Source organism: Eublepharis macularius, chromosome 2 (assembly GCF_028583425.1).
Source record: "Eublepharis macularius isolate TG4126 chromosome 2, MPM_Emac_v1.0, whole genome shotgun sequence".
In the NCBI taxonomy this organism is placed as follows: Eukaryota; Metazoa; Chordata; class Lepidosauria; order Squamata; family Eublepharidae; genus Eublepharis; species Eublepharis macularius.
Window position 1 is genome coordinate 152,928,425 of NC_072791.1, and position 15,338 is coordinate 152,943,762.

Here is a 15,338-nt window from a genome sequence, read left to right on the forward strand (position 1 = left end):
CCCCTAGTGATGTGAAGGAGGAAATGGCAGTTATGTGGGAATTCAGCAGAGAACATGACACCAAAGCAATTAGCATCTTTCAAAGAGCAGCATATCTTCCACAAAGAAGGCAAATGTGCTTTGTACACTGGCAAGAAACATCGGGTCAAAGGTAACTTGAGAAACCAGGGAAGGACAATGGGCAATAATACTGTGTGGAAGCTTAGAAATAATCTGCTGCAGTTGGAAGCCCAAACTGGACCATGTGGAAGTCACTTGAAGGTGCCACAGAAACTTCAGAAATAGATGCTAGCTAATATTTGGTAGAATATTTGGTAGAAACAAGAGAATATTTGGTAGAAACAAGAGATGGTCAGCATTGCTCTCAGATGTGCATTCTGATTCTCTTTCCAACCAAGGCCAGGAGGTCACATGTCATTCTAGCCATACTACACAAAGGGATAACGTCTATGTATCATGGGCTATGGTCTCTCATGCTGTCTCCTTCCTAACTGTCCCTTTCGCCAGTCCAGTCCAGTCACCAAAGACAGCAGACCCCTTGAAAAGCCATAGCCAGAAGTGACTCTACAGCTCTGACTATTTCTGGATCTGCAAGGGCAGCTAGAAAAAGACACACTTATATTCCCAGGCTTTAACTTGTAAGTTAATACTCTCCCATTCGTTCCTTTCCTTTTCCTGATTATATTGTCTGATCACCTGTCTTTGAATGCATCTACTCTACAGCACGTTGCTTTGAAAGTGCTTCGTAAATAATAAATGCTGTTATTATATTTTCTCCCCTTCCCCCTTCCACACATGCCAATTCTCTACCTCTTCTGCCTTGCAAATTGGTGCCCTTAGGCTGCAAAAGCGTGTCCTTCAGCCTATGCTTTTTGACCGAAGGAGCAAGCGTGGCAGTGCAAAACTGCAGGAAAGTGGAGAACTGAAAGAACATCACCAGTAGGTAGACACTGTGGAGGGGCTGCTAATGGCCCAGTTACCCACAACTAAAGCACAACTTTAACAAGCAGTATCACGTGCAGGTAGCCAAGAATTAAAAATGCACATCTTTCTTGCAAGCACTTTGCTCCAGTGTTACTATGTAGTACATTTTTATCCTGCCCTTCCTTCTAAGGAACTCATGGAAATGTACATCACTCTCCCCTCCTCCAGTTTATCCTCACAACAACCCTGTGAGGAAGGGTTGGCTTAAAGAGTGAGTGACTTGGTCCAAGGTCACCCACCAAGCTTCATGGAAGAATAGGGAACTGAACACCCTAACTACTACACTTCGCATCTTCCCTTTTTTAAAAAATTGCCTTGAGTCCTGAGGTGCTTTGGAGAAAGGGGGGCATATATATATGTTAAATAAATAAGTAAAACCAGATGCTTAACGATCAAACTCACCATGACTTTGCTGAACATCTCGTTGTCATCCAGGTTCTCATTAGTTACACAGCCGGACTGATTTAGGTAACGATAGCTTTTGGGCTCCAGCAAGCCTAGGGCTTCTGTAGGGAGGCAGTCCCCAGAAATAGAAAGGGACAAATTGGATGAAGAGGAACAGAAGCAGAGTAACAGAGACAGAGAGAAAGGAGAAATATGAGTCACACACAGTCAGGAAGGAGCTAACTCCTATCCTGGCTGCTCTCATCTCAGGATGTAGTCCACACAGCACTCTCAGTTCAGCTCCTGAGTGCCAAACCTGAATCAATGAAAATTTCCCCCAAACAGGGAAATTATGCTGTGGGAGCAGGGGCAGGGGTCTACAAGTGCAAGCTGACGATTAAGAAGAAATGGCAAGCAGCTCTTATGGAGCACTGGGAATCTCAGAAAAATGCTGCCAACTGGTGGGAGAAGCCACATGGTACACTCATATGCATAAAATGAAGCAGTAGTCCTTGGGAAGGGAGTGGCTTTAACAGGGGAAATCACTTCCTTCCCTAGTGCTGCCACTCCTGCCCAAATTCTTCTCCCCTTCAGCTGCTTTTTAAGGCTAAACTACATATGAGGGGGGGGGCAATAATGGATCACTAAGATAACATGTAGTTTGGCCCAGAGTCCCTTTGAATTCTGGGAAATAGGACCATTGGACATTTACCGTGAAGGGTCCTTCTCCTCTGAGGAATGGAGGACATCTTAGGACATCTTGGGTGATTCCCACCATCCAATCAGGGAGGCCAGAACTCAATTATTTCTTCCTCTTCCTGTTGGTGCGTGGGTCACCCCTCCTCTCAGTTCTGATGACTCCACAAAGCAGTAACTCAACATGAAGAACTTAACTTTAACTTTTTCATTCTGAAATGCAAGAGAAAGAAAGATATCAAAAGGAAGCCTAGAACTTGAGGAAGAAGCAAGGAGAGACCAGCAGACGAAGACCCTGGAAGAGCAAGATGTCCTCCGTTCCTCAGAGGAGAAGGACCTTTCACAGTAAGTGTCCAATGGTCTCTTCTCCCTCTGAGGCTGAGGACATCTTGGGTGCTCCCAAAGCAGTCAGTTTCCCTTGGGTGGGGAGTGGTCTTTGTTCTGGATCACATGCTGAAGCACTCTTCTCCCAAAGGCAGCATCTGCCGAGTCGTATATATTTAGCCTTTAGTGCTTTACAAATGTTGAGACTGATGACCATGTTGTGGCCCTGCACGCTTCTTTTACCGATGCTTGGTTGCTGAACACTGCATTTGTAGCTACACTTCTTATAGAGTGAGCTGTAATGCCTTCTAGAATCTCTCAGTTTGATACTCTGTATGCCTCTGCGATGCATGACCTATATACACCGTCCTATGGCCACCGAAGACATTTTTCTGCTGACATTAGGAGGGCTGATGTTAATGAAGATGGAATCTGACCTTCTGATGTCATCTGTCCTATTAAAGTAAGTTTTGAGGGCCCTCCTTACATCCAGACAGTGCCCATTCCTTCTCCTTGGGGTGTCTTGGCGATGGGCAGAAGGAAGGTAGATTAATATCTTGACTTCTGTGAAAGATGGAACTTGTCTTTGGGATAAAAGTAGAGTCCATGTGCAGGATCACCTTGTCTTTGGGGAACATGCACAAGTGAGGTTTCAATGAAAGAGTGCTGAGTTCTGATATTCTCCTAGCATAAGCGATAGTGACTAGAAAAATAGTCTTTACTTTCAGCCATTTCAGTGGGATTTTCTTCAGTGGCTCAAACGGTGGTTTGGTCAGAGCTTGGAGAACGATGTTGAGTCTCCAAGCCGGAAATCGATGGACCGTCGGCGGGTTTAGCAAGGTTGCCCCTTTAATGACACGCTGAACATGAGGTTGGTTAGACAGCTTTAGTCCCTCCGAAAGTGGCAAGATCGAGTCCAGGGCTATGATCTGCCTCTTGATAGTGGCCGGCTTTAAGCCTGAGTCCAGGCCATCTTGCAAGAACATTAGCACCTCACTGAGTGATGGGTGTAGAGGGTCTACCTTCTTCCTCCTAGCCCACCTGTTGAAGGCCTTCCAAGTGGTGTTATATATTCTTATTGTCGAACCCTTTCTTGAGGCCAGTATCATACTGACTACTTTTGGTTGGAAGCCTAGGCTAGTTAGGCTAGTTAGGGAGCCCCTCTCAATTTCCAGGCGGTCAGACACAGTCGATCTGGATGGGGGTGCCTGATGGGACCCTGATGCAACAGGTCCAGGGTCGTCTGAAGTGATAGAGGAGGTAGAGAGGCGCCTTTGCCATTTCCTGTAGTGACGAGAACAATGGGCATCTTGGCCACCAAGGAGCTATAACTATGACTTGAGCTCCCTGTTCCTGTATCTTCCACAGGAGCTTTGGAAGGACGGGTATTTGGAAGGATGGATATTGGCAGGAAGAGGTGAGTGCGTCTATGTTCTCTGCGTGCAGGTGCTGAAATCTGGACATGAATCACGGCACCTGGTGGTTCAGATGGGATGCGAACAAGTCCATTATGGGCGTTCCGAAATGAGTTGTTATTGCCTGAAAGATTTCTCTCTTGAGGGTCCACTCCCCTGGCTGAATAGATTGTCTGCTCAACCAATCCACTTGGATGTTGTCCAGCCCCCTTATGTGCTCTGCTTGAATCAATTTCAGGTGGGATTCTGCCCAAAACAGGATCTTGGTCACCTCCTTGAGGATTGCTAAGGAGCAGGTTCCCCCCTTGTCGACTGATGTAAGATTTCACTGACATATTGTCGGTACAGCTCAGGATATCTCGGCCTGCAGTCATGTCAGAAAATCTGATTAGGGCTAGCCTGATGGCTCTCAATTCTAGTATGCTGATTGGGAGCCACGACTCCTCTGGAGATCATTGCCCCTGGGTTGGGATTCCTTCCTAGGATGCTCCCCATCCTGTGAGACTTGCATCCGTGCATAACTGGGTTACTTGGGGAGTCAGGAAGCTCTTTCCTTGTCTCAGGTTTTGATCTTTGGTCCACCACAGGAGGCTTTCTTTGACATTCCAAGGTATGCTTACTGCCATATGTGACTTTGTCATGATGAGAAATTGATAAGGACATAGTAGCAACATCAGAGCCCGAGAGTGCAGTCGTCCCCAATGAATGGCCTCACAGTTCGCTGTTAATGTGCCCATGAGTTTGGATAGTGTCATCAGGGGTACCAACCTGCTCTGGAGGACCGAGCTGATTAGATTCTTGGTCTTCTAGGGACTTCCTGTTTGGGATCCATGGAGGTCTAACGCAGCTCCACTTGCGGAGCTGACCGGACTGCCGTTTTAACCGGCCGGCGGGGTGAAAATAGCCCGCGGCCGACTGCTCTCAGGCGGGGAGCAGGCAAAGAACGCTCAAGACCCTAGGGTGAGCTAGATCTCGGACGAGGGGGAGCTCTATACAACGAGTCTCCCCCCGATCCTTGAGGTCCCACCTTGCGACGGGTCGGCTATAATCTCTGCGGCAGTTTTGGGGCCAATTCGGCTGGCATAAGACCTACATACCCAAGCATCGATTGGGGGAAGAAGCTGAGAGGAGAACTTAAAATCGAAACAGCGATTACAACCCGAGAAAAGTGAAGAGAAGGTAAAGATCATTATCTTCTGAGACGGGACAGATTGATAAAAACAGAGAGGAAAAAAAGTAGATTTTTAAGCTGCAACAGACTAGTGAAAAGGAGGGGAAGACTCGGCAGGAATTGAATTTAAAAAGAGACTAAGTTTAAAGAAGTTATTAAAGAAATGGGACTATTGTTTTGAATACCTGTGGCTTTGGAGCTGTGAGAAAAAGACACCATCGCGAGATCTGCTGTGGGAAGACGGGAGACAGGAAGTGCGTAATAACAATAGAGTGGCTGGAGAGAAGCGGCCCTTGCTGGACGGCAGGAAGTAGGGAATCGCCATTTTTGAAAGGGGAAGGGTCGCGGCTTCAGCGGAAGAGGAAGTAGGCCATCTTGGATTACAAAATCATAGAGAAACCATAGAGAAAAGACGCCCGACATTTTGGACTCTTTAAAATTTAATTTCTATAAGAAGACCGGGACATTTAAAATAGAAAAACGTTAAATTTTACGCCACGGAGTTAAGGAAGAGAGCGGATTCGTGGGAGCGAGCTAAAGCAAGCCCCACGATGTCAAAAAAAGAGTGGCAATCGGCAATAGAAAACCTGGATAAAAACCTGGACAAAAAACTTTTAGATATGATTAAAGAACTTAAGGACACGAAATTGGAGCTGATAAAAGAGGTTAAAGAGGTTACACAGACAGTAAAATCGGAGCTGTCAGAAGTGAAAAAAGGTATGGAAACAATACGAAGTGAATTACAAGGAACGCAGCAGAGAGTTAAAACAGTAGAAGACGCGATGGAGAATTTAGCAGACACGCAACAAACAGAGATGAGATTGGTGAAGGGGAGAATGTCAGTTGCAGAAACTAAACATATGGAGAAGCAGCTACGTTTTCGTGGCTTGCCAGAAGTGGAAGGAAAGTCAGCGCAAGAACAGATGACTGAGGTGTTGGCTGAGTACCTGGGGAAGGAGGAGGAGGAAGTTGTGGCTATCCTAGATGTGGCATACCGTGTGAATTCGAGAATAGCAACTCAGAGGAAACTACCAAGAGATGTGATTGTGCAGTTTACAACACGAAATATGAAAGAGAGGATTGTGACAAAACAGTTTCAAGATCCATTGGAGATTGATGGCAAGACGATTATTATAATGAAGGAACTGCCCAGATCAGTGTTACTGGACCGGAAAAAATACAAAGTGCTAATTCAGATTTTGAAGGACATGAAAATCAGGTACAGATGGGAGTTACCGGAAGGAGTGTCCTTTGAGTTTGGAGGGGCCAAAAAACGCATCAGATCTGAGCGAGAGATGGAGCGATTTATTAAGGACAATGAAAAAGACTTACCAACAAGATCATGAGTATGGAGTGTAAAGTATTATCTTGGAATGTAAATGGACTAAACTCACCGAATAAGAGGAAAAATACTTTTCACTGGCTACTAAAACAAAAATGTGACATTGTTTGTTTGCAAGAGACCCATATCAGAAAGCAGGATGTAAAATATTTAAAATCTGGAAAATTGGGCAAAGAATATGTAGCGGCCTCCAACAAGAAAAAAAGAGGAGTGGTGTTGTACATAAAAGAGGAGCTACAGCCAAAATTTGTTATGAGAGATGTGGAAGCCAGATTTGTAGCAGTGGAATGTATTTGGAATTTAAAGAGAGTGTTGGTAGTCGGACTTTATGCACCTAACGGTGCAAAAGAAAGCTTCTTTGAGGATTTAAGGAAGCATTTAGACGATCTTGCATACGACCAGATAATTCTTGCTGGAGACTTCAATGGAGTGACAGACTTGGAACTAGACAAAAAGACTACAACGGCACAAAAGAAAAGAGGACTATTACCAAAGCTTTTTTTTGAGTTGATTCAACAAGAGACTCTTGAAGATGTATGGAGGAGAGAATATCCTAAAAGCAGACAGTTTACTTTTTATTCTGCAAGGCATTCTACATTATCAAGAATTGATATGATCTGGGCCTCAAAAGACTTAGCATTATGGACTAAGGAGGTAGAAATAATGCCTATGGTAGGCTCAGATCACAACCCAATTATGTGGAAATTTGGAAAAAAGAGAAAAAGGAAAGCATGGAGAATAAATGAGGACTTGTTACAGGAAAGAGAGAATATGGAAATACTGAGAAGAGAGACAAAGTTTTTTATACAATACAACGTGAATAAAGAAGTACCAACCAATAAAGTTTGGGATGCTTACAAGGCGGTTGTAAGGGGCATACTAATGGACTTAAATGGTAGAGCAAGAAAGAAGAAAGAGGAGAAAAGACAAGAGATTGAGGAGAAAATAAAAGCCAAAGAAATACAGCTAAAAAAGAGACCAGGGAAAAAGAAGGTATACCAGGAAATTAAAATACTTCAAGAACAGCTAACAGCAATGAGCAATAAAGAATTGGAGTGGAATCTCAAAAGACTGAATCAAAAAGCGTTTGAGGGTGCTAATAAACCTGGGAAGTACCTGGCATGGCAATTGAAGAAGAAAAGGGAAAAGAAGATAATAAATAAAATTTGCGAAGATAACAAAACGTATTTGGAGCAGGCTACCATTAGTAGAGCCTTTTATAAATTTTACGCTAAGCTGTATAATAAAAAAGAAGTAAACAAAGAATCAATAGCGTCATATTTGGAGAAAACCAAACTTCCAGAAATCTCGGAAGCTTGGAGAAATAAGTTGAATAGTGAAGTAACTGACGAGGAAATAAGTAAGGCAATACAATCTGCAAATCTAGGAAAGGCGCCAGGGCCAGATGGACTTACGGCTAAATTCTATAAGACAATGGCTAATGAACTGGCACCATTCCTAAAAGAGGTGATGAATGGGGTTTTAAGGGATCAAAGGATTCCAGAAACTTGGAGTGAAGCGAATATATCATTGATCCCAAAAGAGGGCCAAGACCTGACTAATGTGAAAAATTATAGACCTATATCGCTACTCAACAATGACTATAAAATTTTTGCGAAGATATTGGCGGAGAGATTGAAGGGGTGGCTCTCGGAAGTCATAGAGGAGGAACAAGCAGGCTTTTTGCCAGACAGACAAATAAGAGACAACTTAAGGACAGTGATCAATGCTATTGAATATTATGACAAGCGTTGTGACAAAGAGGTTGGTTTCTTCTTTGTTGACGCTGAAAAAGCGTTTGACAATTTAAACTGGGACTTTATGTTTGCCACTATGGAAAAGCTACAATTGGGAGAAAGATTCATCAGAGCAATTAAGGAAATTTATAGAGACCAGACTGCAGCAATTGTGGTGAATGATGAATTGACCAAGAAATTGACGATAAGTAAAGGAACAAGACAAGGTTGCCCGTTATCTCCATTGTTGTTCATTTTAGTATTGGAGATTCTGATGATACAAATACGTCAAGATGATGAAATTCGTGGAATAAAAATAAAGGACTATTCATACAAGGTCAGAGCATTTGCGGATGACATAATGTTAATTGTAGAGGACCCATTGGAGAACATGCCAAGAGTGATAGATAAGATCAAGGAGTTTGGAGACTTGGCAGGTTTCTTCATTAACAAAAAGAAGTCAAAGATATTATGCAAAAATATGACTAAGCAGAAACAACAATTGTTAATGGAAACAACGGATTGTGAAGTAACAAGTAAAGTGAAATATTTGGGAGTCGAATTAACTGCAAAGAACATAGATCTATTCAAAAACAATTATGAAAAACTATGGACTCAGATAGAGAGAGACTTGATTAAATGGAATAGATTGAATTTGTCATGGTTGGGCAGGATTGCAGCAGTTAAGATGAATGTGTTACCAAGAGTAATGTTTTTGCTACAGACAATACCAATCATCAGAGACTCCAAACAATTTGAAAAATGGCAGAGGAAAATATCAGATTTTGTTTGGGCAGGCAAGAAGCCTCGAGTGAAAGTGAAAGTTTTACAAGATGCAAAGGAAAGAGGCGGAATGCAACTGCCCAATCTGAGACTTTATCATGATGCAATCTGCCTAGTTTGGTTGAAAGAATGGATGACATTAAAGAACAAGAAACTATTAGCCCTAGAGGGATATAAAAAAATATTTGGATGGCACGCATATTTATGGCATGACAAAGTAAAGGTCAACTCGATGTTCCTGCATCACTTTGTTCGGAGAAGTCTATACATAATCTGGAAGAAGTACAGAATTTATCTACAAGAAGGAACCCCTTTGTGGGTGGTTCCATATGAGGTGATAGACCCGAGAGCTGTTGATAATGAACAACAATGTTTAACGTATAAAGAAATAACTAAAACTGAAGCATCCAAACTTAGAATAAAGACACAAGAGGAACTATCACCTAACTACGATTGGTTCCAGTATAGACAGATCAGAGACTTATATAATTCGGACTCTGTAAAGGGAGGTATACGAATAGAGAATTCGGAACTAGAGCAGACCCTTCTTAAAGAAGATAAGGAAAGAATATCCAAGGTATACCAAGTACTGTTGAAGTGGTATACCGAGGATGAGATAGTTAAAACACAAATGGTGAAATGGGCTATAAACTTTAATAAAGAAATAACAATGGAGGCATGGGAATACTTGTGGAAAACTACAATGAAGACAACGACATGTATTAATATCAAAGAGAACATTTATAAAATGATCTATCGTTGGTACATGACACCAAAGAAGATTGCGCTAGGGAATTTGAATACTTCTAATAAATGCTGGAAATGTAAGAAGCATGAGGGCTCCCTCTATCATATGTGGTGGTCGTGTGAGGTAGCCAGGCAGTACTGGGGGGAAATAATAAGAGAAATGAGTGAAATTTTACAATTTCAAATTAATAAGAACCCAGAACTCCTGCTACTGAACTTGGGAATGGAGGGAATTTCAGCCCAACACAGGACGTTGATATTTTATATGACAGCAGCAGCTAGACTTTTGTATGCGCAAAAATGGAAAGTACAAGAAGTGCCAACTATTGAAGATTGGACTTACAAATTGCTGTATATGGCTGAAATGGACAAGATGACAAGAAAATTGAGAGATCTGGACTCAGGGCAGTTCAACACAGACTGGGAGAAGCTGAAACAATACCTGGAGAAGAAATGGGAGATGGGAGGAAAACTGTGGCAGTTTGAGAACTACTGAAGTATTGGGGGGAGACTTTACCGGGGGGAGAAGAGATAAATGTGAATTAATAAGCAGTCAGATTAATAGATTGACATATATATAGATATATATAGGTTAACAAACAGAACATAGAGAAAATAATTAATTATAAGGACTAAATATAAGGAGCGATTAACTAACAATATTTTCTTTTTTTTCTGACAAGTTTTGTACCAAACTGAATGTCTGAAGATATAGATGGGTCAAATTGATTGACTACGTGAGGAGAGATATATAGAACTATTATAAAAAGATAGAATGAGTAATATATATAGAGAATAAGTCAAATTGTTTGATATAAACGAACGTATGATCTATATGGTTTATGATATATAGAAATACCTGAAATTGAAAAATTGGGATAAATTGTTTATCTAAGATGGAAACAAAGGCTTACAGTTTGGGCATATAATGTTAAAAATAGTTAAGGATGTACTGCTTAGAATAATGGAGAATATATATTTGTTTTAGATAGAGGAAGCTAATAAAAGTAAGGGAAAGGGGACAAAGGGTTGGAAAGCTGTTGGAGGTCAACAAAAAGGGGGGGAAAGGGAGGGGGTTAGAGATGAAAAAATTGGGGAAAATTGAATGTAAATGTGGAAATAATGGATTCTAACCCAATAAAAATTTTTCAAAAAAAAAAAAAAGATTCTTGGTCTTCTGTATTTTCTCCTGAGGAAGAAAGAAACCGCACCTTTTCAAGTCGATTATCAAACCCAGGTGTTGGATAGCTTGAGTGGGCTGAAGGGAGCATTTTTTCAGGTTTATCAGGAAACCATGATGCTGCAAGAAATGTACTGCTGTCCAGGTGTCCTGTAGCGCTTTTTCTCGGGAGTTGGCTCAGATGAGGATGTTGTCCAGATATGGATGAACATGGACGCCTTTCTCCCTGAGTTGGCCTACTGGGTTGATGAGTACCTTCATGAAGACCCTTGGTGCTGTGGCCAGACCGAATGGCAAGGCATGAAATTGGTAGTGGTTGCAGTTGACGTGGAATCGCAGGTAATGGTGATGAGATGCATTGATTGGGATATGAAGGTAAGCTTCCGTCAAGTCTATTGACGTCATAAACTCTCCCGGTTGGAGGGCCTCTGATATTGTCTCCATCCAGAATTTTCTTACCCTTAGGAATTTGTTCACGAATTTTAGATTTAATGTCGCTCTCCAATCTCCGTTCCTCTTTGGAACTGTGAAAAAGATGGAGTAAACTCCTTTGCCTCATTCCTGGGGAGGGACAGTTTCTATTGCTTGAATTCTCAGTAGATGGTCAATTGCCTGATGAGTAATATGATTTCTCTGTGTGTTTTTCCGTAGGGAGGATGAGACAAATCTGTCTGGAGGATGGGTTTCGAACTCTATCAAGTAGCCTCTGGAGACAACTTCTAGGGTCCATTTGTCTGCTCTGGAGTCAATCCATGCTTGGTGAAATTGAAGCAGTCTCCCCCCTATCGGTTACTGACACGAGTCAGGATTTAGATGTCTTGTTCTCAAAGTCCTGTCTGTCCCCTCTGGGTTGGTAATGCCTGTTGGATTTGGTCCCAAAGGGCCCACGCTTGAAGCTCTGTTTGGGATTGTTCCAGGATGGACATTTTCAATCCTGTCTTGGCCTAGCCAGGGGATGGTAGTTTCGAAAGGACTGTGTGCCGAACGGGCATCTGTCAGTTCTGTGCAGGGACCTGGGAAGCGCTTTTTTCTTGTCCTTTGTTTCCACAAGAATCTTGTCTAGGCAGTCCCTGAAGAGTTTGTTGCCTTGAAGGGGGTATGCTACAAGGAGGAACTTTGAGCGAACGTCAGCTTGCCAGGCCCGAAGCCAGAGGAGCCTTCTGGCCACCACGGCCGATGCCAGGGATCCTGAGGAACAAGATATGGCGTCCAAAGTCACATCTGCTGCGAAGGTGCTTGCCTTAAGAATTCTGTTTGCTCCCTCCAGTAAGCGACTATTACCGCTAGGAATTAGTTGCATCAATTTGCACACCCAAACGGCTGATGCCCTTGACACAATGGATGCTGTGGTTGAAGCCTTGATGGCCATTGCCGCCTCCTCGTGTGCCCTTCTGAGAGAAATTTCTGCTTTTCTATCTAGGCTGTCCTTGCCAGAACCTTGACCATCTTTGGAGAGAAGGCCTGATGACTGTAGAGCTGCAACTAGTGTGTCTATCCTCGGAACCTGCAATAACTCATTTGCATAAGAGGGTAAGGCATATAACTTTTTGGCTGCATTAGAGCACTGTTTGTTGGCAGAAGGCATTTCCCATTCAGCTTTCATTTGCCTTTCAAAATATTCAGGAAATGGGAATACTTTCTCGGCTGTGTTAGCCCTGGGAAAGAACTCACTACACCCTTTGGGCCTAATCTTGTCTGCCTTAGGGTTCTCATCTTCCTCTCCCCCCACCACCACTCTTTTCCTGCAAGTCCAAAGCTGCTAGAGACTTGGAAAGGAGGTACTGGTAATTCTCCATCTTAAATAGCCTGTCAGGCTGTTCTGGAGTGGCAATAGCCTCCTCTGACAGGAATTCGCCCTCCTCCCAGTTATCGCTGTCGGAGGAAGACCCGTCTCCCCATTGAGACCCCATGATGGCCTGATTACTCAGGGTGGCCTTCTGGACAGCCTTAGTGGGCCAGGAGGTGGGCTTTCTAGGCTTTTCCCTTGAGCTGCCCTGGACAGGGGGGGGGGGGAGACAGTTCACTGCCGGCCCTGGAAGGTAGCTGGCAAAGTCTTGCAAACTCGTCCCTCATAGTCTGCTGGATGAGGGTGAGGAGCTCAGCAGAGGGGGAGTGGGAAGTCCCAACATTGCTCTGTATGTTACCCCTCTCTGTTGTGGCACTCTGCGGGTGCTGGGTTGCGCTTGTGGACTCTGAAGTGCCTTCTCCTGGCAGGAGGTTGGCCAGCGCGTCTTCCTTGTCCGTTCGTGTTTTGGCGCACTTTCTGACGCTCTGTCCCTCCGTTTGAGTTGAGTGTCGTGAAGCACTGTGCTCAGCCTGGGCGCAGAGCTGCACTGACAATTGTGCCTCCATTGCCTCTCATCTGGGCTCCTTGGCTGGACTGCACGGCTCCAGAGCCGTATTGGTGTTGGGAGCAGGCTCCAGCCACAAAGGCAGGACTGCACCGACCGCAGCTGCAGCGTTTGTAGGGAGGTCAGTTTCCTCTCCGTCTTCCTCCATGAAGCTCACACTGGAATCCATCTCTGATTGGTGGCCAAGCTTGATCTCAAAGATAGAGTAAGGCAGATAAAAGAGGGGAGAGAGATAAGGTAGAAGTAGAAGCAGAAATAGTGTTGAAGAGAAAATGAAAGTGAAAGAAGGATCAGCGAGCACGCTGCAGGCTTCTGCTCTCCCTGGAGGCAGGAAAGAACTGAGAGGAGGGGTGACCCACACACCAACAGGAAGAGGAACAAATAATTGAGTTCCTGCCTCCTGATTGGATGGTGGGAATCACCCAAGATGTCCTAAGATGTCCTCCACCTCAGAGGGAGAATGCCTTGTTCTCTTAGCTACTTCTATGCGAGTCATTCTCACTAGAGTAGACAAGGAGGGAACTACTTCAGGAAATGCCATTACCTTTCTGTTCCCCAGAGACACCTGCTAGTAAGGCATAGAAGATATGATAATTACGTTCTCCTGGGTTTTGATGAACAACTCTGTTCTGAAACAAAAAAAGAATGAAGAACAACTGGCAACCAAGCCCACACCCACACATGAGAGTCACAAATATTTAGGCTGGGTCAAGTAGACTGCTCTGAAGGAGAAAGAGCACATGCACCCAGCACTTTATTCACTGTCCAGGCAATACAATACAAGTAGTTTTCCAAGCTCTGCTGCTCATATTCATGGAAAGGAAAGTGCAGACAAGACACCCTGTGATCTGTCAGTGTTTACATTTGTCTTCCTGGTTTTCTTGTACCAAATCATGCCATAATACAAGTGCAACTACTTTACATATAGATTGAGCTCTTGCATTTGATGGCAATTTTCTCACCACTGCTCTTCCCCACTGCAGTTGCTCCCTTTTTAGTGAATTTAGCACCATTTCACCCCACCCCACACTCATTCACCTGGATACTGTGTTAACCTGTCCTGTTAGCAGAAGCTAAAATTCTAACTGCTTTGCAGACTCAGAACCTGGACACTCCATGTTCGCAGGAAAAAAAAATTAAACTCTGCATAAAATGTATGGAAGGTGTAGAAGCACATCAGTGCACTGGCACCGAGTGCTAAAAATCAGCATTTATTGATGAAATAAAAACAGTGAACATGCCATCTAGGAAAGCACTTGCGATCTGTCAAACACATGAAAATTACAACACCCCCCCCCCCCAATAATTCCCAGTTTGTTTAATTTCTCTTGAGACCATTGCAATCCTCCAAATAAAAGTCAACAGTGAAATGGAACAAACCGAGGCAAAAGCGCTGGTGTGGATGCAGCCCAGACTCTACTGACCAGAATGCTCATCCATGCTGAGATCATGCATTACTAAGGAGAGGGCAGCTCCATCCAATTGCTGCCATTACAAAAGTGAATGATAGAGAGAGCTGTCAACATGGAGAAGGAGAGGAAGGACACAAGTGAACTTTACTCACCTTCTCCAATAAATCTGAGCAACACGTTAAGGAGGAAGTGACATGGAAGAGACCCACACACATTGAAAGGAATCCAGCTGCAGAAAGCTCTTAAATGCTGCCATCTCCAAATTCTACAGGCTAGAGATGTTTCATTCCTGGATTCTAATGGCCTAAAGAACTACAATTTCCTGGAACAGAAACCTAAGGGATGAGATGGAGGGTAGAATGAACGTCCCCTTGTGGCAGCATGACCACTGCTGAATGAGTCGTGTGCACACATACAGCTCACCTATCTTGCCTCTGCCTCAGCAGTTCTTGGTGTGTACTGTGGGAATCAGGGCTGAAGCTACCAATGAGAAGGATACAGTCGGTGACTCTTCCTCCCTGGATGTGCCCATGCTGGGAAAAGTGTAGCTGAATGAATTTGCCAAAGCGACTGGAGTTGTTGTTATACACAGTCTTGGCATTTCCAAAAGCCTCCAGGACTGGGCTAGGGAGGGAAAACATTAAGGGAATTTAGTTATGACACTTTAGAGGCATATTCGGACAAGTCTGCACATATTCTAGAATTATGCACAAGGAAGATATAATATAGGTCTTGAGAATGTGGGCTTTTCAAGATTTATAAACAAGAATCTAGCCCCTAAGGCTACAATGATAGGGCTGAAAGTATGTAGGC

General features: G+C 43.6%; 1 protein-coding gene across 1 annotated transcript in view; it reads right to left on the reverse strand.

The window, feature by feature from the left end:
• LOC129323547 (unconventional myosin-X-like) overlaps positions 1–15,338 on the reverse strand; it is a 115,882-nt gene that overhangs the window by 67,194 nt on the left and 33,350 nt on the right. The window contains exons 8-11 of the mRNA XM_054970082.1: positions 15,025–15,149; positions 14,678–14,691; positions 13,658–13,742; positions 1,387–1,490 (exon numbers count right to left, since the gene is read on the reverse strand). Coding sequence (XP_054826057.1) covers positions 1,387–1,490; positions 13,658–13,742; positions 14,678–14,691; positions 15,025–15,149 — 328 coding nt within the window. The remainder of the gene's footprint in view (positions 1–1,386; positions 1,491–13,657; positions 13,743–14,677; positions 14,692–15,024; positions 15,150–15,338) is intronic.